General features: G+C 30.9%; 1 protein-coding gene and 1 long non-coding RNA gene across 3 annotated transcripts in view; one reads left to right on the forward strand and one right to left on the reverse strand.

Moving 5' to 3' along the window:
- The window catches only part of LOC121126813 (high-affinity choline transporter 1), a 113,856-nt gene that overhangs the window by 30,433 nt on the left and 57,339 nt on the right, over window positions 1-26,084 (forward strand). For both annotated transcript variants that reach the window (XM_040722166.2, XM_040722167.2), the window contains 2 exons: window positions 445-600; window positions 16,329-16,477. In XM_040722166.2, the coding sequence (XP_040578100.1) occupies window positions 445-600; window positions 16,329-16,477 (305 nt within the window). The remainder of the gene's footprint in view (window positions 1-444; window positions 601-16,328; window positions 16,478-26,084) is intronic.
- LOC139906831 (uncharacterized) lies at window positions 12,195-14,958 on the reverse strand. Its single transcript, XR_011782823.1, has 4 exons — window positions 13,915-14,958; window positions 13,168-13,865; window positions 12,976-13,115; window positions 12,195-12,912 (listed from the first exon to the last, which is right to left on the reverse strand). It is a non-coding gene; the product is annotated as an uncharacterized lncRNA (long non-coding RNA).

Raw genomic sequence — 26,084 nt, forward strand, 5'->3', positions numbered from 1 at the left:
TTTGTGACTTGAAGGAACATACGAGAAATTATATTGCCTGTATCGATCTAACTTGACATTATACAGGTAAATACTAGAAAAAATGGAATTTTATTACTTATTTAAATTTTATTACTTCATTGAGCCAATTTATTTCAAATTAATTTAAAAAAAGTTGCTTTGTATTGATCTGTATTTTAATTCTTAATAAACAAACAAAAAAAACATAAAACAAAACAAGAACCAATACTAACACATACATTCTTTTTCTATAATAATAAAGTATTAAAAATGTTTTAAACTCTATTAAACGTGCTGAAAAAATGTAGGATACATGATACGGCACGCAGTGAAAGGTTAAGTAAATAGTTGGAAGTTAAATGCTATTGTAAATTTTTGTATTTACGTAAATATTAAACAAATGTCAACTTCTTTAATATAATGTATAAATAATATATATTGCAGGAGGTGTATTTTTTGCTCATCGAATGCGAAGAGAAGGTTATGTAACTATGCTTGATCCATTACAAGAAGCATTTGGTGGAAGGATGGGAGGATTACTATTCTTACCAGCCCTATGCGGAGAGGTATTTTGGTCAGCAGGAATCTTAGCTGCTCTTGGTATGTAAAAGAAAAAAATTATATAATTGATTTTATTTTATTAGTTAAACTTCTTTAAATTATCCAAAAATGTTGTCATAATTATATATATTTTTATGAAAGAAGTATGTTAATCTCTTTGCTGTAGAATTCGTTTTTAAAGAATATTCTTTAATCTTCTAGAGCGAATATGATGATTGGTTACTAAAATGATAAAAGGTAGTCAACCTTGAATTAAGCTATTAGATAGTTAAGACTCATTAGATAATTTCGAGGTAAAGCAAATCTCAAGTGGGCAGATAGCTATGTGGATTAAAACTATGATTTCAAATGATCGAAATCACTCAACAAAATATAGATAAAACTACAATTTAGTGGATCTGATGTTGTTTGAAGAGTTAACCATGATTGATTTAATTTATACGATTCATTTTATCAATTTGAAGAAAACATTTACTCCTCTCTCGAATCGATATTGTCAAGTTCAGTTAACGATGGGAAGAAGGTTAAACACAAAAGTTCCTGCAGCTGCATGAAGGCTATCTCCAATTGTAATACATAGCCAGGCTCTGCATTAGTTGGAGGGAAAAAAAAAAAGATTCATTTCGATCGAAGACACACAGCCTAACATTTGATTACACTTCAGAAATGCCATAACGTTTTAATACCAGATAGAGTACACTCTGTTATTTTTATATGAAATTCAACACCACGTTCCTCTATCATTGAAATGGATACTAACACATATAGAAGAAATCGGCCCATTTAAAAAGATGCCACACCCTCGTCCAGAAAATTCTACATTTACTGAAATAAATAAGGACGCTCAAGATCTAGGCCTAGTAGTTATAAAAGAAACTGTAACTAAGTCAGAAAGGATGTGTAAGCCCCCAGCGATTTAAAATGATTTAGTTTTGTGTTGAGTTCATTAATTAATATTCTACCTGGAAAGGGAAATGTGAGAAGGGGGATTGTAATTATATAGTTTCAGTATATTATATATTATGTATGTATTTTCATGTGTCAACTTATGTTCTTATCTTTCGTTTATCAGGGTTCTTAAGTTTATAATGCACATATTAATAAATGCATAAAGTGAGTTAGTATTGAGTAATACAAGACTACACAGCCATATCCAGAAATTAATGAAAATCTTGAAGAAGAAGTTCTCTACCATAGAGATTAAGTAATACGGATTGCAATGATTAGAATGAGACAATCGAAAGAAGTAGACAATATAATTTATCCATTAGTAGAGGATATTCGTGAGAAGTCTTTAAGAAATCAAGAGACTTAGAAAATGAAAATGAAAATAATGTAATTTGAGCTAGAATAAAAACTTTATATAAAATTTTTACCTGAAGTGAGCATTGAGGGAGGCCTTGTTTTATATAAAAATCCCTTCATAGTTCCAAAAGTTAAATAAAAGGAGATCTTGGAAAAGCTTCATTATTCACATTAAGGAATAGAACAGACAAAGAGAAAACCCGACTCCGATAAGACCGTTTGAAATTATATATACGGACCTATTCGAGAGTAAAGGTAAACATTGTATTGTGTATGGGGATAGACTATCGGGTTATCCATACATAGAAGAATTTAAGGGAGTTCTTAGTTCTAAGGATGTAATCGTATTATTAAGGAAGATATTTTCGAAGACTGGAATTCCTACGAAGCTGAAGACAGATAAAGGTCCACAATTTACTTCTAAGAATTTAAGGATTTTTGAAGTGATTAAATATAACATGGGGGACATCATCTCCTCATTATTCTCAAAGTAATAACCACGCTGAAAGTATAGTCAAAGCAATGAAGGAACTATTAGAAAAAGTAAATGGAAGTTATTGGTCAGAAGAGGTTTTTTTTTTATTACTTGAGTTTAGAAATAACCTGAAGATTGATGGAAAATCACCTAAAGAAATGTTATTTAGTCATCAAGTACTATCTAGCATACCACAACATGAGAGAAGTTGTGATACCATGGTCTGGATTGAATAAGTGTATGACGAGAGACATAGAGAATAAAAAATAAATTATTTCAATTAAAATACAAGAGTTAGATATGGGAACTAATGTACCAGTACAAAATTATAGAACTCAAAGATGGTCAGATGTATAGATGAAGTCTTGGAAAAGGGAGTCAATAGAATTAAGAAAATCGTTGAGAGTTCAATACAGGTTGAACTAAAATGGAAGATGTTGGGGTTTTAGTAATTTAATAAACTAGTTGGAACGCCGCTCTCTCTAGCACTAAGTACAAAACAGAAGAATGATTATTAAAATGGGATTGACCATGACATATATATATAGTGTATTGATTATTAGTTAACGATATATTATAATAAAGTTGTGTAAATAATATAATAATCAGTCATCATAATTAAAAGATCATTCTAAACATAACATCATCCAGTTAAGCCTGATAATTAGCTTGAGCTAAAATACAGGGTTCTCGACTTTTTTGAGCTTATGCTTGTGTGAGATTTTATGTCAATTTACTGCATAAAAATATAACAAAAACACTATTTTACTTATACAAATTCATTTAAAAAAAAGGAAGATTTATCTTCAAACCTAATCTTCACACATAAGATGAGGAAACTGATGTCCAAGTCTTCTTAGAGTGGTCAGCTCATTAGAAGCAAACTCGTCAACTAAAGATAGCAAAGAACTACAGATACAGCATTAAAAAAGAATTAGGTTGTTTTGAGACATAACTTCAACCTTCTTTCCTTGCAATCTTTAAAGTTATTCTTTCACCCTCAATTTTTTGGATGGTACCTCATAAGAGCTAGAAACAGAAAAAGTAATAGAATTTCTTATAAATTTCCCAAAATTTGAGCAATTTTATTTCTCTTCTAAAATGATAAGGGCGCTCCTCTTGCTTATTTAAAAGAATGAGAGCACTCCTGCTCAAGAATTTCAAGCTCCGTTCATTAACGTTTTGAATATAATTGACTCTATTTAGGAGAGGAAGTTCACTACTCAGGCATAAAATCATAGTGACAACTATAAAGGAAAGGAAAATTCATTCTTCAGATTACCAATTCCAAAAAAAATTAAAAAAAATTAATGTGATTATATTGATAATTTGATTTTTTTTTTTGAGTAGAGCAGCATGGCTGTCATGAGGTTTTATTAAATTAGCTTCAATCGTCAGTGATTTTTTTTCCTTTGTACTGAGATACTACACCAAATTGGATTAATATGAATATATATTCCAATGCAATTTAAAAAGGTATTATTGCTCCATTGTTGATTTTAACAGAATATTCGGAGTAAAATTAATTTAAATAAGAGGTAATAAGCCTTCCTGTTTTCACTTTCTATATTTTAGTTGTAACCGTTATTTGGAAAGCTTTATAGAGCTCGTACCCTGTTCATTACCTTTCATTACAATTCAAATCTCCATGTTCACCCAAAAATTTGTTGTTTCATATGTGGTTTTTCAAGAATATTTTGCTATTCTTTTTACAAACAAACTAATATCTTCTATGATTTGAAATAGTTATTTAGAACCTTTAAATATATTTTGGAGGGAATTACAATCCTTGCTTTCCTTAATTCTTTTTAACCAACTCAGATGAAAGTTCCTCCAAGAGGCTCCATATCTACAAAACAGAGGCACCGAGGGGATGTAGGAGTAGTCAATCTAGTGTCAGATACATATGTCATTTTCCAAAAAACACAGTGAATAATATGTTGTTGCTTTCAAGAGACGCCAGATATTTTCTTATAGATAGGTGGTTCTATAAATATAGGAAGGAAACCGGTAATATCACACGTTTAAAAAAATAATCTCATAGTACACTAAATTAAATAAAAGGATTGTTTTTATTATTACTCCAACAAAACAAAAGTTAGAAAGTCAAAACCAAAAAAAAAAAAAAAATCTGCATTTAATTTTTAATCAATTTAAATAAAACATATATGAATAAAAGGCAAAATATAGTGCATGCCAACGAACATAACTATCAAGAATAGATATTAAGACAATATATTAGGTACTTCAACAACATTTGACTAGAGTATTATTAGCGTTGTATCACGCTTATTTAATACTTCTCTTGAAGAAATTTATTTCTAATTCGTGTGATGTGATATTTCTGAGAAATATTGAGAAATAATATTTATAACCACTGCTGCCACTCACAGGAACATAATATGTCGTAGGGATAAAGTATATTGTTGAAATAAAATAATTCCCTACGCTTATTTATCTATACTTTTTCTAAAAGAAAATTGTTTCAAAGAATGATATATTTGCAACTAGGAATGTCAATCGCCAATAAACTTTGTAAGATAAAAATACGTCATAACTGTGTGACGAAAGTGTTTGAATTAAGGGACTCGATAGTCTCAGGTCAGAAACTTAGAAACTAAATGTAAGCCTACTGGAAGATAAAGATACGGAAAAAAGGGCTGCTACCATAATAACAGGTATCTACTCCAAATTGGAATCAGGATCAATTAAAACCCCTTAACATGCTCTGAAATTGGCGCTAGACTGCACCATGAGAGAAATTATCAAATTAGATGTTAATAAAAGCAGCGAGAAGAAACTGTTGGAGATATACCTAATTGACGAAGAAGCTTTAGAAGGCTCAGGAGCTGTTATTGACAAAGGATTGCAAAATATATCCTCAATTTACAACAAAGGTTCCCTAATCAGTACTGACTTACTAAAATACCCAAGTAACATACAATTTTAAATCGAATGAGGAGATTAAATAATTAAATAAAGGAACATGTATGATATACGGTAAAGATGGAATGGAAATAAATCATCCAATGGTTATTTACCAAGAAATAACACACTATTATGAGGATCTGTATCAATGTTGTAATGAGAAAGAGTTGGGTTTATTGCAAATGCAGACTTGTGGACCAGATTTCGTTAACGAAATAATAGATTATAAAACCTCAGTTTCCCCAAAGCTGTCAAATACTTTCAAGCATTTATTAGAAGAGATAATAACAGCAAATTAAATTAATTTGTATATTTCGAACTTCAATAAAATCCCCAGGCTCTGACGAATTTCCGATCGAATTATATCAGAAGTATTGCTCAATATTGTGCCATTGTTAGAGCATGTCAGCATGAAAGCTTTTTCTAAAGGGAGTTTTGATGGTACCTTTACGACGGGGAGTTTATTTTTTATTCCAAAGAAGGGCAAAGACACCAGACATTTTGAAAGTTTAAAACCACTCACAATGTTGAACACTGCTTTCAAAATATATATTAGAATATTAACGAAGAGGATCAAGAAATTATTACCCGCTATTGTACATAATTCAAAAAAAAGGTTTGATACGTGGACGATATATGGAAGACGCAACGCAGGGACTCAAAGACTCAGTATCGTCTTGAATAAAAGATGGAAAAAATATTGCGTTGACGTCAATTGACTTCAAGAAAGGGTTTGACAAAATTTCTCATAAGTATGTCATCAAATTTTTAAAAACTCGTGTTTTTGGAGAAAATTTTATTTGAATGGTTGCTGTTGGAATGAGCAACCTACATACAAGATACATTGGGGGTAAGAAGAGTTTTGAAATGAAACGATAGTGCTGTCAAGGAGACCCAATATCTCCTAGCCTTTTCATTTTGGCGATTGACAATTTAATTAGGGAAAATGATATAAATGAATGAAAGGTATCACTACAGGGAATTTAGGGCATAAAGTCGAAGCATTGGAAGATGATATTACAACTTTGTACTCTTGTATGGCAAATGAAATCCATAAATCTACAAAAGTGACTTTGAAAATACTTGAGATATACAAGAATTAATCATAACTGTAGATAAACATCCCGAAACAAAAGTTATTACAAACCTGCCGGGTACCGAGAAGGTGGAAAATATTGAAGTAGTTCCAGAAATAAAAATATTGTGGACCAGTACATATATCAAAGATAAAGATACAGTACGTCTAATAGCATGAAGGAAATAGAGGAAAATATTAGAAAAAATACAGCCAAATTTACGTACCTTATAGGGACAAACATACTGAGCTGCATACATGTATGAAATTCTTTGGTTCTTCCCAAGACAGTTCATTTGTTGAAAATTTCTCCATTAAATGAGGGACTCGCTAACACAATTGAAGAAATATACCTCAAATTTCTGAGAAAGGGAAGGAAAGATAGAAGGATAACCTGGAAGAGAATTACTTGTCTTCAGGAAGTATGGAGGATTGGGAGTGCTCCTTATCAAATACTCTTGGAAATCATTCTTTTTTCTTGGTTGAAGAGACTGTTTGACAGGAGTAACTTTTGGAACATGCTAATGAAACATAACCTTATAGAAAAATTGGAAGTGAAATTGATTTAATGAGGGGAGAAAAAAAAACTTCCTCAAGGACTGGAAATGTCTTTTTACATATGATATATCAAAGAGAGCTCCTCTTGAGCTTGTCTTAGATATGACATCTAGAAGAGTCTTTATACCTGTTAAACGAATGATACATCGACAAGGGATGCCAAAAATTATTATTGGGGATAAAGCAAATACATTCAAAAATACGTTACGACTCAGCTGGTCTTTATATGGACTTACTGAACTAACTCATCACAGAGTGGAATAATTATCTCGGTGGTATATAATAATTGCAAACTTAGATGATCCTTGAATCAAGTAAATTCTTAAAAGTGTTAATAAAGGAGTTATTTCTTCACATTTTTATAAATACATCTTTTTTTGGCTTTAGTTGTTTATATATATATATGTATATATACATATATAATCAATGTATGGAGTGATAGTAGTTAAATCATGTCTCTTCTAAATTTATAATTTTTCCATTTATATCTTTTATAAAAGGGCGTTCCTTCAGTTTAGTTGCCGTAGAAGTGTAATTTTATTTGTTGTTATAATGAGAATAAAACAAACTTCTGAGCTCATTTCCATGCGTCGTGTACATAATTTTTGGGACATTGCGTAAGAGATTATTATATCCATCAAGCAATCTCTCACATACTAAAAGACTTGAAGATGAAATCCGCTCCGTCTTTTGGTCGCCCAATAACCAAATGATGTCTTCTTATCATTTTTTTTAAATTCGCACAATTTACAGAAAAAACACATTCATTAATTCTAATTTCGTCACAATAGAAGAACCATTCTCGGAGCTGGTAGAAATTCAGTTCATAGAGGAGAGATGGATATGCGCCGTAGTTATGTATCTAATTGGCAATCAAGGAAGAATCAGTAACTGTGGCACAACTGAGCTGACAATTCATTACATCAAAGAAACTATGGAGAAACTCAGAGGTGACATGAGGACTCCAGGAAGGTGAGGGACGCGGATATAATCCAGAAGATACTCACAATTATTGATCGGTCTCCGACATGGTACTTCGACTCAATTGTAAAGGCACTTGAACTCAGTGACAAGGACAGCCGCCCCTGGGTGTGGCCACAGAACTCTGCACCCTTCAATATGTCCAAAAGTATATTCCTAGCTTGAGAGAAGTGTTACGACTTCAATACCTAGGACGAGTGGCCCCCAATCTTAATCTGATGGATTATTTTATCTGAAGCTACCTTTAGAAATACTCCAATAGACTTCTCCACATATATAAGAAAAACCTGGACCATCTACGGGCACTTCGCTTTCCTAACCAGGAACCTCATCATTAAGACATCTTCCCTCTTTAGAGGCACTAATACAGGCTGAAGACAATAATATAAAGTAAGCCTCAATACATATCACCTACAATGACTTTGTTCTTATTTGAAATATAAAAATAACAAATTTTATAGTTGTTTTTTTTTTTTGTGAGAGAAAGCGTGGATTGCCATTATTATTATTTTTTATATATAGAGCATTTTTTCTACAACACCTTCCCTAATAACAGTTTGGGTACACTACGTGTAGACGACCGTTCGATCCTCAATATAGGCTTTATTTCATTTTTGGGCTTACATCACCTTGGGCACCATTTAGGACGTTGTTGGCACTGACACACTTCGCTGTTCGTTTCCCTTCGTTGGGGTATTTCTTTCCAACTTCCAGCAGCTCCTTATCCTCTCCTTCGTCAAACACGAATCATCTTCAAAAAGAACACTCTATGGAAAGGTGAGGGCCACCACACTTTGAACATACTGTGGTTTTGCATTTGACACTATACCGATATCTGTAGTCCGTTCCTCGAAACACAGGCTTCTCATCTCACTTGTCAGGGCCGTTGCCATATCAGCCATCTGGGCTTCACCCATATTCAGTACCCCAGGTATTATAAATTAACATATATTTTTAATACTTATCCGTGGAAAGAATGCAATATCTTATAAATAATGTCGTTCCTTAAATTTTTGTCAAAAAAAAAAAAATGTCTATTCTTTAAATAATAGTTAAAAGTTGGCAACAAAAAAACCCAGAACCCTAAACATTTCTAAGCATTGATATGACGGATAAGAAACTCTTTCACAGTTCAACCAATTACAACAAGAGGTTTAGTTTCTTAATTTATTCAAGGATCCCAAAGAACAATTATTGCTGAGAAACTTTTCAATATTACGTCCTTCTTCCCCATTCATATCACGAAATGTTACGTCTCTATTTGCAGATAACATTTGCTAACTGATAATATAATTGATCCCTAGACTAATGGTGTCGAAGGTTTAAACCTACAATAACAAATTTTTTGTTTTCTCATTAATATTCTCTAATTAAATGATATGCCGTATTTAAGATAATATATCGGTTTTTTGAATGGAGTCAAATTTAACTTAAGATTCTTAGCAATAACAATTTTTTTATTTTTGACAAAAATGATTCAATAATAACCTACCAACATCCATTATTATTCATCCTTATAATCAATCATCATCCAATTTCATATTTGATATTCTATACCGACTTCACCCATGCATTAACGTTTAATAAAAACCCGTATTTATTTTTTGAAAAAAAACCGTGAATTTTTTTTACAAGAAATGCATTGTCATTTGTATCAACTAGAAATAGATAAACCAGTTTTTGTCAATTGCTTCTATTTTCATTTTTAGTGATATCTTAACGCTTTACCTTTTTTCTAAAAAAATTTCATCTTTAGCTTAAGTAAAAAATGATGAAATAAATAATTAAAGATGCGAAAGTTGCACGAATCCTATTAGTGTGAATACGGTGACGTCATAAAAATATAGTAAGATATCAAATCTGTTGAGAATATTTGAATCTTCAAAAAATAAATAAAAATACGAATATTTTGCAGACTACCAACTGTCAGGCTTTTTGATTTGCGTGAAACAAGTAACTTTCACATCTTTAAAATTTATAATTCTTCATTTTGAGTTATATCTATCCCTATGGAAGTATAACAAACATCACCTCCAGTAATTTTGTGGACCTATTTTTGCAACATTTACAGGGTGGAACAATAAAATGGCCGTCCTTAATAAAACAACAGTATAACTTTATTTTTTTAAATTTTTATTTAAGAAATCAATTCAGGTATCTTGTTTATATAATACAGCTGACATATATTCAATATAACCACCTTCAACCGTAATCAATGATTCTAGATATGTCTGGAACTGGGTTCATGCCTCTTGCACAAGCGTAGGAGGGAATTTGCTGAATACTCGGCCGATGGCGGCAAGCACTCTGGGGTTTGTGCTGTGGGAGGTCATTAGACCTATCAAATTTGACTTTTTTCATCATAGATATGCAAATTGATATTATTATCCAAGGTCTAGACTAACTAACTTTAAAAACTGTTTTGATTTTGAACCTTGGATGTACCTACCACAGGAGCCATTTAGCTTCATTATTAAAGCTTTTTTTTCAATACTGCAAAATATGAGATATGGTGTAGTCTGGAGACAACCGTTTTAAATGCTATAAAAACTGAAAGTGGAAAATTTAAATGTATTATACTTCACTTGGATTAACATGTTGCTCTCTAAAATTTATCCTACTTCTGTTATTACATCATTCTCTTATGGGAAAATTCCACCTTCTCTTGGTTCTTGGAAGCTTTTTCTGACTATGCTTCTCCTCAAACACTTAGTCATGATCTAACATATGGGCCATGGGAATGGTTATTGTTTTTAGGAGTAAGGGTACATTGTCATTTTAGTATTTATTGATGTCTTCTCATTATATATATTTATTATGAACAACATTTTAAAATAAAATTACATATCATATGATGTCATCCTTTCCATGTATAAAAAATGCGTATGTTTCTTAATTAAAATGTTGAAAATTTACACAAATATTGTGGGTTTTTTTTAGTTCCATAGTCAAGAAAAAATTTATTTGATAATCTTTTCAATGCAATAGCAATCTATCTATGATCAAAACAATGCCATGTTGACCTGAACAGATTTGAGATAAACAGCATTGTAGACTTCCTGAAAAAATATTGACTTTAAAAGGAGCCATATGAAAACATATCAGAGGCAAGTGTATTAGGTCTGGAATTACATAATGGCCAGGATGATAAACTGAGTTGGAGGAGGCCCTATGGAGGGAAATTAGAGATGGGATAACATGTAGACAAAACATCATGCTTTGAAAAATTTGTTGGACATTTGCTTGTTGTCAAATGGGTTAGAATAGCTACAAGTGTCCTGAAGAGAGCGTGTGGAGAGGGCCCATAAAATGAAAAGATGGGTGGTGCTGCCATTGAAATGTTGCAAGAATTTATAAAATAATGCAAGTCTCAGATATGGTGTGTGTTGCATGGAGGGTAGACATCAGTGGTACATTTAAAGTGTGCTCTGGTACAAGCTCATGGCGTAACGATATTAAATTATAGTCAGAAGATTGAGCTTGGATAAGGAAAAATAGTGATGGGATTCACATAAACCCTCTCAATTAAATGAAGTTGTGTAAGGTGTAAATACGACTATGAAATGGGGAGCCAAAGATGTAATAATCAAAATTGATTCGGCAACCGTATATTCATGGATATAATCGGTAAAGAAGGTACATAAGAAACTTCAAGATCATTCTTGAGAAGAGGAGTCTAGCAGGCCACGAACTAATGAAAATGTTGAGTAAACTTAATATTAAAATAGCTTTATAAACGGAACAACCATTTAGAAACAACGTTTTGCATAAGTCGAGAGTTTTTATAATATCTTCACACGAAAGTGTACAACTGGGATCGTTTCAAGGGTGAACATCGTTCTGTCAAGATATTTTTAAGTTGCTGAGTTAATAGACTATTCATGTCGGAATGTGATCGCAATTACTATGCGACTACAAGAAAAAAAAGATAATCATGGTATCTATTTATTCAGATATCACTCTTGTGTGTACTTTCCCGGACTAGAAAAGTTGGCGATGGCATAAAAAAAAGGAAAATATAACTACTATTTGGTAAAGCTGATAATATTGTAGAGAAAAACGCGTGCAAGGAGCAAGACATATGGTATTATTGTTTAAAATACTGATGTGATTATCATCTGCCTGCTTTATTATGATTTTTGAGGGTATAACGAATATATTTATTAGCAAAATGTTTAATGAAGTTATACTATGTATAATTGACTTGGACGTTTTTTATCCGTTATAGTAGATTTGAAAACGTCACACTCCATCAAATTGTAATTCATTATGAACCTTATTCTCAGAAAAATAACTAATGAAACGACAAAGTAGAGTATTTCGAAATATATTTGAAGTTTAAAGTTTAAAAAAGAAGGCTTCAATTAAATATAATCAACATACTAAAAAATATACCATCATACATTTATGTTAAATATACAAAATTAAACAATTAGAATCATATAACTAATAACAATAAATTATATATACAGAATATTGAAATAATAGACTGATCCAAATAATATTTTCTTGTTCTGACATCGGAATCCAATTAAATATGTCATGGTGAACTTTAAGTTGCAAGATACAAGCGAGACGTGGAGTTTAATCATAAAGATAATCATCCCTTTTCTTCATGTAGAAGTTGCTATATACAATTGTGCACAGGATAGGATAGATATATCTCTACCGATGAGATCTATCTAATTATTAATAAAAAAGTAAATGTCAAAATCATAAAATTAGACAATATATATACTAATAAAAATATGTTAGAAATAAATCCATCTTAAAGATTTAGAGCAAAAACTAATTATGTAGTAATGTCGGGCGATATTACCCCTCATTAAGAGCATCAAAAAAAGATTCCCCCCCGTTATTTATGCTTATATAATAACATACTATTATCATGAAGGATATACACAATTGCTAATTATAAAGCTACACCTAATGTAACTACCCCCGTTGTTGTGATCATTTAAACAGTTGTTTTTGCCTTTTATGAGTTTTCTGAACACCATTTATTGGAGCCTATCAACCATAGCTAAGCCTTAAGTGATAAAAAAAGTAATATTTATTGACTATGTAATATTGGAAAACCTAATGATCATACCCAAGTCTTTAAGCGAATAAACTAGTCTGAGACAAACTAGTTGCAAACCATCCAAAGCTACTACCCCCGTTGTTGTGACCATTTAAGCAGTTGTTTTTGCTATTTAATGAGTTGTGTATCCTAATTCTTGATATGTTTAGCTAAAATAGAATCATATTTTATGGTTAGATTTTAAAAAAATTGAATACTTACTGTGAGATAGTACAAAATTCAGAGTTCCATTTCAATATAAGCAAATACTTTTTACTGATAACTTGATCGTCATTTGGTGTGGATGACTCAAAACATTTTAATATGTATTTCTATAAATGACCTGTGTATTTCTTCATAAATTTTTTGAATGTAGATGATTAGCAATGGATAAGGTTATATTACACGTAATAAGCATCTTTTTCAGATCAGAGTTAAAGTCTGACTTGATGTATTCATCATTAACTTGATTTTTTAGATGAATATCCATTCTCTTGATATGAGATAGGATAATGAGTGGCGTATAATTCTAGACAGGGGGCCAAAAGCACATTTATATCCACAATTCCGACAAATCATCTGTTTCTCATCCGGTAATTATTTTCCAAATTCCTGGGCCTCCATTTTCCTAAATCCAGACAGTAGGCGATGTTATTTTAGGCATTTTATTCAGTTCTCTATCGAATATCAGCATCTAATATTATATTAATATTGAATAAGAAAGCCGGGAATGATAACGTTTTTGGTAACGAAAGTGAAATTAATCTGAATGACATTGAAATGCTCTCTTACGACGTCATATATTCCTTAAAGATTGCACTTGAAACAGTAGAGTCTCGGAAAGCGAAAATTCAACGCAAAGCTGTACCATGGTCGACCAAGGGATTGAGTAGGTAGCTTGAGGAGAAAGATCAAGAAAGCTGAAATAAAAGTAAAAAGGTTGAATGAGCTATTGATAAGGAAGCTTACTTTAGTTCTAAAAGAGAGTATAGAAGAGATATAGAACTAGAAAGACGTCATCACTGGAGAAAGAGATGTACTGAATTGGATTCCCAGCAGGTCTTAGTAGCTTCAATTGAAATTCAAAAAGATATAAATAATTATACATTAGGTATTTTAAAAAATAACAAAGGAAACTTTTCAGTTAACGTTAACATGAAAAAAATGATTCGACTCATTTCAACAACTCCACCCTCCATGAGTCATGGAGAGGAAAATTACTGGATGAAGAAAATTAGTGGAAAGTAAAATTTCTCCGCCTCCTGTTTACTCTGAGCAACAACAAACCTTTCTAATATTTCAAAATACGCTCTGGCCCCCAGGTTGGTCAGGTGAAGTACCAGCGTCAACTTCACCGTCACCCCATTTTAAGCACCAAAAACCCCTTCCAATATACTAGAATACACCCCTGTCCATGTGTTGTGGGCTGCGGGTACCTGAGCATGCTTAAATTTCCACAGTTACTTCGCTGAGCATATAAAAAACCCGCTCTATATCCAAAATACACACCTCGGGTTGTACAGGCAAAGTACTAAAAATGCTATTTAAAGCTTGCCGTGGTGCTAAGGACCAAAAAAATATTATTAGAACCGTTTCTAGAGACATAAAAACCAACATAAAACATTTCCCCAATATCCATCAATTGGTTCGGCTGTGGTTGAAGGGCATAGAAACACACATAAATTCACAGTTAAAATTTAGATTTAAATAAATAAACAGAAGTTTCCTCATTAAAATTTATGATTAATTAATCAAACGTAACAAAATTTTAGTTCCAACTATCATTTTACTAATTTATAATGATTCATCAATTGAAGGATAACACAAAAAATATAAAGGAATTAAATTCAGATAGTTAATATTATATTTCACAAATTGATATTGTGTAAACATAAATATAATGGTGTTAGGAAAAAATGGCAGAGACAAAAATCCCACGGAAAAAAATGACAAAGGAAAAAATTAAAAGAATATAAAAAGGAAAAGTAGCAAAATAGAAAAAAAGGCAAATTATTTTAAGCTGATAAAATAACTATCACCAATAAAAAAATATAATAAGATAAAAGAAAAATAAACAAATACTATAGCAGTTCGATTGGAAGAAGTGCGAATCACTTAATTATCCGTTAAAAATTATAATATCATTAGAAATTATGGATTATTTATATTGGACAAAACTTATGGATAAACAAACAAGCATTAGTATTTTTTGTCATTTCGAGTGAAAATCAAATATAATAGCATTTTTTTTTAAAAGTTCAGAAAAAATTTGTTATTATTATTTTTTTTTTGTAAATTCAATAGGAATAACTTAAAATTTTGCGGGAATACTGTTATTATTTCAACATTTCTCAGAGATAACATAACAAATAACATTATTTTTTAGTCTTCGAAGATATAATTAATAAGAATAACATTAGATATTAGCTTCTTGGTACACTGATTTTTATTTCAAATCAATATCATAGGATCCTTATTATTAATAATATCTAAATAATGTGGTCGACTTGAAAACTAATGTTAGAGTAAACATTCCTTGTCTATGGTAAATGATATTGCACAAAAGTGGGATAAAGTCCTTATACTTCAAGTAAAAGTACAGGTTCATGTTTTTTCTGACAGGTTTATGTCGTGGAATACTGTCATACAGTCATCACATGTCTTTCGAGCTCGTTTCAACTCAATAAATACAATATAGGGTCTGTAGTATGTAGGCTTTTCTTTAGATCATTATAAATTAGCTATCGAGTCTAAGTCAAGTTGCTAGTCTTTGATTATGATTTCAAGTCAAGTAGCAAGCATTATGTCTTGTCGAGCTGCAAGTCTTAGAAATATGGATTCAAATTCAAGTCAAGTCGCAAGTCCCACTTCTAGTATTCAATTAATTCACAACATAACAAAAAACACAAATTCATAAAATTGAGCAATATGTATAAGTTTCGATAGTGTTGGAGATTATAAAATATAATTTACTCGTAACTAAATTCAGATATTGAATGACTCTTGTTATTATTCTACGAATCTAAACAAGGGCTTCTGATTAATCTTGGAAGTACCAATTACCATCCTTTAATTATTAGTTATTGTGATATCATCCAAATAGTTAACCGTAATTTGTACATTTTGGAGACAATTAAGTGAAATATTTCTTTATTAGAAATTGTAGAGTTATAAGCAGTAAATATTAAAATAGACTTTTATCATTTTTAAGAAAAACAATTATACACTCTTTCTTTGTTTTCTTATCCTAGTTAACTTTTTTACATATTCAAGAACTCCACTTTTAGCATTGTAAATAACTCAATAGTATAAAGTTGAAAGACAATAAGAATATATGTATAAATCACTTATATTTACAATATTTTATATAATTTCGTTTTTAGGAGCAACTTTAGCAATTGTAATTAATATGGATCTTTCAATGGCAGTTATTATGTCAGCCTTCATTGCAATGTTTTATACATGGTTTGGTGGCTTATACGCAGTTGCATATACTGATGTTGTCCAATTAGGCCTCATCGCTATTGGGCTGGTAAGAAATAATTGTTTAATTCATACTCTTATAATTTAGAATATATAAGATTTTACACGTTTGCTGTTCAAAGAATGTGTTCTGAGAGTTTGGATGAAGAGTCCTTAAGATACTATTATTAATGAATTTACAACTTTTTATTGATGTAGGGTAAGAATTATACTCAAAACAAACAGTCAAAAGTATTAAAAGCTACAATCATAAAAAAATGGAGATTCAAAGTTTTCCCACAGTATACAATATATAAGTAAAACAATCAGATTTTTTACAATAATGTTTCTTATTCATTCTTTTTTATGTTTCAATTTAATTTATTTACGAAACTTCAAAGGATATTTGATAGAATATCAGTTTAGATGTCACGACATTTTATTACATTAGCTTCAAAAAATTATGATTAAGGAGGAAATAAATTAAATCCCACTCAGCATCTAGAAAAAACATAGACTGGAATTACTCCAATGTTGATCTTCAATTACATCTAAGTCCAACAAGAACTGAGTCCATTTATAACTCCCAATAAATTGTCAATGTCTTTCATGAGCACAAACACACTTGTTTACTTTATGATTAGATGTTATTTATTCAACAATGATTGATATGAAGGAAGCTGTTATAATAAAAAGCACATTTTCTCATGATAGGATACTTTTCTAATGATAAATACTCCTAGAACCTACCCCTCTCTGTGGGTTTTCTGGATTTAATCAAAATGTTACTTTTAAGTGTAAGTAATTCATTTTCTACTGCAATGGCTTCCAGCTAAATATTCTAAAGGTAATTTCCTCCACATTTATGTATGTGGTAAATAGGTTTAACATCCATTTGAAAACAGGTACAAGAGATGCAAAGTCATCAAGCGATTGTCAAACTCTGATAAAATGCTTTGCACCTGCAAAATATAACGTCCATTATTGAGCTATTTCGTAGTTTCCCCTGACGCACAAATTATGAGACCAATTGATCAAAGTAATATGTTAAGAGAGCTGACGACATTTGTTATTTATATTTCTGTTTTTCCAAGCAGTTCTAAATTAAATTCGTTCAGTATTGCTGTGATATCAGTAAGGATGGCAAATCCAAGAGTATTCTTCATTCTTAAGCTGTGCATATTCTGCATGATTAATTTGTCTCTTTAATTCTGGCAACAACTCTTTGAATCTTTCGAAAAGCATGCCTCTGGTTAACCACCTCACATTCATATGAAGAAGCATGCCTGTATGCTCATCCTCGGCCTCTTTCAAATGATTGCGGAAAGACTTTTCTGTAAAATCCTTGCTCGAATTCAGAATAAATTAACAATCTTCAGGGAAATATTCTTTTATATTTAATACTTTCCCACAAAATGGTGGATCATGCAATAATATTGAATAATGTCAAAAAAAGTGCAATATTTTTGCAAAGTCAAATAAACTTAATATTTCCGTCTTCTATTGGGGTTTAGTAGTTTACTAAACAGGTTAGAACGTTGTTCTCTCTAGCACAAGGCACTATATAGAAGAAGAATTATTAATAGGGGATTCACCCTGACGTTGGATATTTCATGTATTGCTTATTAGATAATGATATAATTTAATATAGTAATGTAAATAATAGAATAATCAGTTGTCATCATTATTAGATCGCTCTAAATACAACACCTAACATAATAAGTGCCTCGTCTGTTGTGATAAAAACAGGCTCAACATGTTGCAACTTGGTCTTTTTAACAAACTCGATGAACGCTTCAAATATGTATTCACTTGTGTAGATCCTTTTTGAAGCAACACGCAAAGTAACTCTTTTTTTGCACTAATGGCATAGTTGCACCACATCTACTAATCTGTTGACTCATCAAACTGATGAGAAATCACATGCATATGACAATATCGCTCTGCAATTGATCTAAGATGTTATCGTCCATCCTTTCCAATCGCCTTGTCACTGTATTTCTTGACAACTGCATGTTGTTGATTGCTAACATGATTTCTTTTTTCTCATTAAAGTCTACAAAAATAAATTGGTAGCTTCTACAGCTTCCTTGACTATTTCTTTATTTGAAATTGACATATCATACCATACGAGTACGTGGAAAATTCGATACAACTCCATATATGCGTCCTTTGTTTTTGTATTTGGGCGTTAAAAATAGACTTTTGTACATCTCATTGCGATTTAAATTCCTGTACTTTTCCTTTTCTCAACTTTCTTTTTTAAATAGTTGTAAAATTTAAAAAAATTGTAAAAGCATATTTAAATTGGAATTAATTTACTAGCCTCTAAATGATTAAATATTAGCAGAAGTTACCGGATGTTGGCTGGGTTAAATTTGAGACGAAAATAAGCAAATAATTTGTCCAATTGGATCGTTTGTACTTTTTTTATCCTCTCATCTGTTGTGTATTCTGCTGGTGTCATTGTATTCCAAATCCAGTTAGCTTCTCTCCAATCAGATACTCCCTCCCTTTTAATTAATTTTGAAGGTGAGCGGGGGCTTTTTCTTACACAAAGAGATATGCCACTTATTTTCCTGCTACTATTTTTGGCCTTGCTCCAGTCAGGTTTGTCAACTCAGCTGCTGGCCTTGCTCCTGATTTCCGTAATTGAAGAGATATGAAGAGTAGTTTGCATAAATAAATTTTTACAATATTTTCAAAACAATACGTTCAAAAGGATTTCTGAGAGGAAAAAGAAAAATAAGAGGAAAAAAACTCGTTTTAAATGCCTCAAATAACGCTAAATACTACTTGTCAGCACTAATATGGCACGAGAAAACTAAAAACTATATATTATCCGTAAGGTGGTGTGACTCACTGTCGCTTGGGCTAATATAAGTATTGATTGCTTGTGTGTCCTAGTGTTGTGTAAGATTACGTCAACTGTTCTGAGCCCCTGGTATATGCTTAAGTTATTAAAACTTATATGACTGATAGATTAGAGTTATAATTATAAGCTCTATTAATAGTATTTGTTAGAAATATTTTAAATTTACAAATTACAATATTGAGGTATTTGTCACGTCTAAGTTAGTTATTATTATGAACATGTCATCGTCTTGTCATGTCCCTGGGTACTCGAAGGACGAATCATTACCATTCCTTTCAAATAAAAGTACATGTCTTAAATGTTGGATTTCTCAAGACGAGAAGAGGTTAATTGTTCACTCCTGAGGCCATCGCCATACTCTGTATTATGTGAACAACACTTCAATGTAGAAGATTTATGAGGGTCAAGGTAAACTCTAGATTCCTTGTGGAAAGAAGCATATTGGTATATGGAACGAGATGCCGGCTATCTCTTTTCCTTGTTCTCCAACAAGTATAAATCCAGTTGAGAAAAATCCTCGTTAGATCAATATTGAAAATGGAGCAATTCTAAGGTCTTTAAATCTTCTAAAGAAATTTTAATTTATAATTCTATACTTATTTATAGTATGGTGACATAATTAGCAATGACAACAGGATGATTATGAGTCCTCGTCAATACTTGGATGTATTAGTGGAGGAGGTATAATCTGAGAACATCAATGAAGGTATTGTTAGACCAACACAAAACAAAGAAAACTAATCAGATCCGTTGACCAAAAATGATCAATATGTTCAAACTACCTGTACCAAAAAAGAACTCCTTCAACCTATGTTCTCGATCCATAACTTTGATAATAATCAAAAATGGTCCTATCCATTTCTAATTAAATAATCGAAGAACTGTTAGAATTATCATCATCATTTTTCTGATGCACTTCATCTTTCTAGATCGTGAAATTGTATGCTTAGTATAGAAATCACTATTTTTACCAATATTATAATATTTAAAAAAAAGATTAAATAAACTAATTTGAAAAAAGGCACAACCAATGGATTCTAAAATAAATAATTGTATTACTACTTCTAAATTGATAAAAACTATTACACGATAAATTCTAAATAAATACATTGAAATGGATTTCGAAGCAAAAATATATTTAAATGCACAATCTGCATATGTATGTATTACATATTAACATAAAAAAGAACAAAATAAAAGTAAAATTATATTTGTACGAGTCCTGAGTATCTAATTCAAAAACTCTAGAAAATTTGCAACAAAATATTTAAACATAGTTGTTTATTTCCATTGCACAAAAGATCAGAGGGCTCTGATAAACATAGTATTTAGATTTCTATAAATTGTATAAGGATAAATTATTTATAGATGTTGAATGATGTCGTTGTCTTCATTTAGGAGCTAAAAAGTAATCATTCATCAATAAGAACTATCTTGACTTTCTTTAGAAGAAATGTTGGCCCCTTTTCTCAACTACGTGTGAATGAGTAATACATTAATGTATTATATTTGTATCTCCTTTAAAGGTCATGATTGAAAAGGATGTTAGCTTTTTGTTATCTGTGAGTCAGTCCTTGTCACTAAAGAAACAGAATCCGGGATTGAACTTCTTTCACATTGGTATCTAAATAAAGATGAGGAAAGGCAGTCCATACTCATCTAGAAACTTTTTCCGAAGAAACTAGGAAAACTGAAGCAAAGAGACCAATAGATGGATTTGTTTTAATGGATTTAAATCAAAATTGGAATACAATGACTACTAAAGGGAAGAACTTGAGACATTTCACATTTCATCAACTTTTTTGGTTGCAAACTCATCTTTGGAAGAACCACTTGACGTCAAGGAATACTTTTAATTTTATCATCACTAAATAATATCACTTAGATAACGTCTCAAATATTATTGAGTAATGAAATAGAAGAACTTTTGTCAAAAGGCGACTCTATATCGTCTTAAGTCTTTCTTTAGCTAATATTCGTTGGCCTTATAATGATAAGTATTATTCAAAGGTAGTTCTATTATTTTTCCGCAATACAGAGCTACTCACTATCTCCTTGTTTACAAACTAATATAAGTAAACTAAAGTCATATCCTATTGCAACGGTTATAACTTTAGGATTCCAAATATTCATTATTCAAGGATAAAAGCAACCTCTTATTTCGCTTTTCAGATTTAATTATTCAATATCAAGGACTGGCACGCTATCACTTATCATTACAGTCGGGGATTTATCTTCTGGGCAGGTTTTAAAATTTGTAACTTTAAAATGCAGACTGCATAGTCTTGATTTCTCTGTTCGTGTCTAGTCAATCGTATCTCTTGGCAGGGCCCTAAGCCATTTTGCCATGATTTTGAGTCTTTTATGGAGAATCTGTGAAAGTTCACTCTTAAATGAAGGCATAGCCCTGCTTGTATCCAGAAGCAGAACACTTGTACACCATGAGGAATTATTAGTTAAGTACTAACTACAAAAATTATTGAACTATTGCCAACCAAGTCTCATTCGTATCACGTTTTCTTTTGTTATAATTGGAGTTGATACCTTGGTAACGAAATAGGAGAAGGCGGGAGCGAGACATATAACACTACTAAAATAAGACTCTTATTAATATAAGCTCCTCTTGAAATGATTTTGGGGAGAGAAAATAGATTACTGCTAAAAAGAGAAGAACCTTCAACATTTAAATAGCATTACTTCTAATATATATTTTTTTCATTGTGTATTATTAAAACAATTAAAATAAATATAGGCGAGAATTCTTCTTTCAGAGAGAAATGCTAACGCTACCAGAACCTCTTATTAAGCATGCACGTGTTTGGTCAAATAAATAACTTTTTTAAGATAAGAAAAGGAAAACGGTTTTTGTGTTTCCTTTTTCTTCTTTCTTTCTTTCTTCTTCATTATTTATTAATAATTCTTATAAAACATCTCCCTCTAATGAAGACTATAGTTTACCGCTTATCTTAATGTAATATTTAACATAATTAATTTTATTAGTTAAATACCTTAAAAAAAGTTTCCCCCCGCCTCGATTATATTTAATTGGATCTCCATCTATATATTTTTCCTCAGAGACAGAATAATCGACTGAAAGCCCAAGAGAGAAACAGAAAGATTTATTTAACGTTAACATTTTTCGTTTCGTTACCTCTGTAGCATAAAACAAAAAAAAATTAATAAATAAGCATTTTATATTAGTATAAATTTTATTGATTAGAATACAGTTTTATTATATTTATATCATCGTTAAATTTTCTTGAACAATATTTTGCCATAATATTTAGTAATTGAATGGAACAGTGATTTAATAAGCTTTTAAAGGGATGGTTTGATGTACAATTATGACCTAAGTAATTATCGATGTCCTAATTTTTTTCGAACAAATAACAGGGAATAGTCTTCCTAAATTTTGCCATTGGAAAAAAAACGATTTTGAACTTTCATTATAAGTTGCTATACAATGTACATTTTCATAACCAGAGAAAAACAGAAGTCCGTAGGAAAGTATAGAGCTCCTCTATTAGTTTGCTCAAAAAGTTCGACTTTGGAATTGTTGGTACCAGGTTTAGTGAAAGTAACTGAAGGAAAATCTTTTTAAGATACGAAGAAGGCAAACCAATCAATGCATTTGAGCCTCGATGTTTGTGACCTGGCAATATATCCAGAAATCGCAAAAAGAAGGGCTGTATTACTTTTTTCTACCTCATAAACCATAATGCATACGGTAATAAATGCCAAATTTTTTATTGGAACGGTCTTTATCTTGGGAATGTTGGACTTGAATACTAGCTGAATACTACACTTTATTTTTCGCATATTAAGACAGTACAAATTTTAGTAGTGAAGGTATTCTTTTTTTCTCTTCAGCATCAAGTACTTGTCTTACAGAAACATAATTGTTGATTCCAGAGAGTTGACGGTACCAGCTAAACTTTTATTCAATAAAATCGCTCTGTACTTATCCAAGATGATCGAACTTAAGATCACACTTTGTTAAGAGGTATTCCACAAGGCTTATTGCTGCAGTAGTAGACTGTATCACTGCAGAGCCCATTTCTATTGTGAGACTCATTTTGTTATTTTCTTATTCCTCCTGCCAAAGATTAACAAAGGTATTAAAATTAGCAAGATACTCCAAATTTCCATGTCCTGAACTAATTGGTTCTTTAGAAGTATCTCTTTTTCTAATCCCTGCTGAAGGTGTTTGTAATTGACGATATTCGAATAAGTTTTTAACTTGGAGAGAAATTTTCCATGTAGGGTGTGATGAGGAGTAATTTTGAAGAGTAGCAATGGTGCTATCATGGAAAATACTGTCAGCTAGTAAAACATTCATTTTTTCAGTTTACTGGTTTTGAGGTTAAATAAAGAGCTTTTTTGACAGCATTATGTTTTTCCATCTCATACAAGTCAATGAAAAATGTCTTGTTGAAAATTTGGAGATGAGAGGTGAATATTATCGAAATTAGGACATCTCAATTTTTTTCTCTTTTGGAAAGAACTATACAAGTTTTTAGAATTGTGGATACCATCGAAGAGAATAAATAAAGGAAAATCTGGAGCAACTGGATTTGGTATACTAGGTGTCCAAGATCCTTTACAGAATTTTTGTAATTAGCATTTCCTGTTGGAACTTGCATTGCCCATCGAAATGGTTAAACATTAAATCCGATTTTAAAAAGCTCAGAGTTTTTTTGTAACAATAAATCATATAGCGCTTCTGAGTTGAGGTTGACAATTGCATAAAGTGCGACAGTGTTTTGATAATTTGAACATATTTTTCGATAGTTTTGTATGCATTGCCAATGTATATTCTATTCTGCTAATAAGTATATTGATTTCTGTATAAAAATGTATCATGCCATTTTTTAATAATCTAATTTCACTAATAATTAGTTGAATCTATTTGTTTTAATAAGTTCTATATGGTATCATTTGTCGTTTTAAATTATACTTTGTAATAAAAAATTAATATTCTATATAATACCGTGCTTCGTACAAATTCAAAATAAAGTAAATACTAATTATATTTTAAATATTGTAATTCCCTATTCATCGTGAATGGATCTTTTCAATGTTGCAATCTTAGAATGTCCTTCAAAGGAAGCTGTCGAATCTACTCTCTTGAGATGGATGATCAAATTCTTTGATTTATTCTATCTGGCTTTAGTCTCATCTCTTGGAGAACATATCTGAAGAGTTTTCGTCTCATCAAAAATATAGGTCCTGATGTTTATAGTTGTAATTCAAGATGTATTTGGATTTACGATAAACGAAGAACAACTGCCCTAATGGTCTCAAAGGGGGCTGGCTTTACATTCAAATGCTGTGCAAGGAGTTTGTCTAGCATCTGTTTTTTCGGATAAACACTTGGGTATGCTCCGCTCCTTGGATTCGAACATGTAGATGTGTAATTTATTTAAGATAATTATAAGTATTTTGAGTGTATTTGAAGTATGATAGGATGAAGAATGATTTTTTGTTTTTTTCATAATTAGTATACTTATTTATTTATAAAAATGTCTCATTATATTTTTGTATATATATCATTTACATTTGTCGTTAACAGTTTGATGAATTAATTTTAATATTTAATATTAATAACTTCAATTTACTATCATTTGTCATCATTAATTTGTTTGATTTTCTGTATATAGCTTCTAATAAAATTTTTAATTAATATTTTTGTAATAGTTAATTGTTTTTTTTTTAGATATATTGTATTTTACACAAACTTTTTTAACTTAATATCGCAAATATATGTTATAATACTTAAACTTATCAATTTACTAGTAATCTACTGCTACAACTAAAATGTGAGCCATTATTTTTGATTATTCACTGTATAATCATATTAGGGACTTTTATGGAAGAAATTTAAAAGATCTCAATGTTAATAAATCTATAATATAGAAATATGAAAGTTTTTTTATAAGTTTCACGAAGAAAATCAAGTATTCCTGAATTTGAAAATTTCGACTGTAGTAATGTAAATCATGTTTATTTGTTAGCTGGCCCGGTTTTTTTTTTTTGGAATTGGTAATCTGGAAAATGTATTTGCTTTTCCTTAACTGTTATCATTATTATTTAACTTCTGAGTAATGAACTTCCCCTGTTCTACTATACTTAATTATATTTAAAACCTTATTGAACATTGGTATTTGCTCATAAAAACGGAGAATCATCTTAAGGATTTGATGCACAGTTATAATTGTAAGTCCTTGTAGGATTTAGAGTAGAATTTAGGATCAACATCTCAATAATTATTGTCAATACTCTTACTCCCTTCCTTCTCTTCGTGCACTGTATATTATAATACTTTTGAGGTAATATGGGGATTACCTTAACATGGACATAGATTCAAGTATTTATAGAGTTTGGGTTTAGCACTGCCTTACTTATTACATTCTAGAATATTCCAGATCATATTCATCATATGATACGCGACACGCGCACATTATAATATGGTCTCTATTCTAGATATGATTCATCTAATTGATGAAACAAAAAATCTCTCACTCAGCGATAAACCGGCCCTTTTACAGTAGTTATAATACATATACATACAATCATTAATAATATACAATTATAGACATATATTCCTGTATTCCTCAAATTAAATAGATAATATATATATGCAAATAAAATGAATACAAGAAAGATATAAACAACAATATAATATGGATTATCCTGATTGCAACGATCCTGAATGACACTACATTATCCAGAAACGTTACATGAAATAGGACGAGAGCTCCCAAAAAAGTAAGGTGTCCAAACTATGCTATCGCAAAAATTG

This window comes from Lepeophtheirus salmonis, chromosome 12 (assembly GCF_016086655.4).
Source record: "Lepeophtheirus salmonis chromosome 12, UVic_Lsal_1.4, whole genome shotgun sequence".
In the NCBI taxonomy this organism is placed as follows: domain Eukaryota; kingdom Metazoa; phylum Arthropoda; class Copepoda; order Siphonostomatoida; family Caligidae; genus Lepeophtheirus; species Lepeophtheirus salmonis.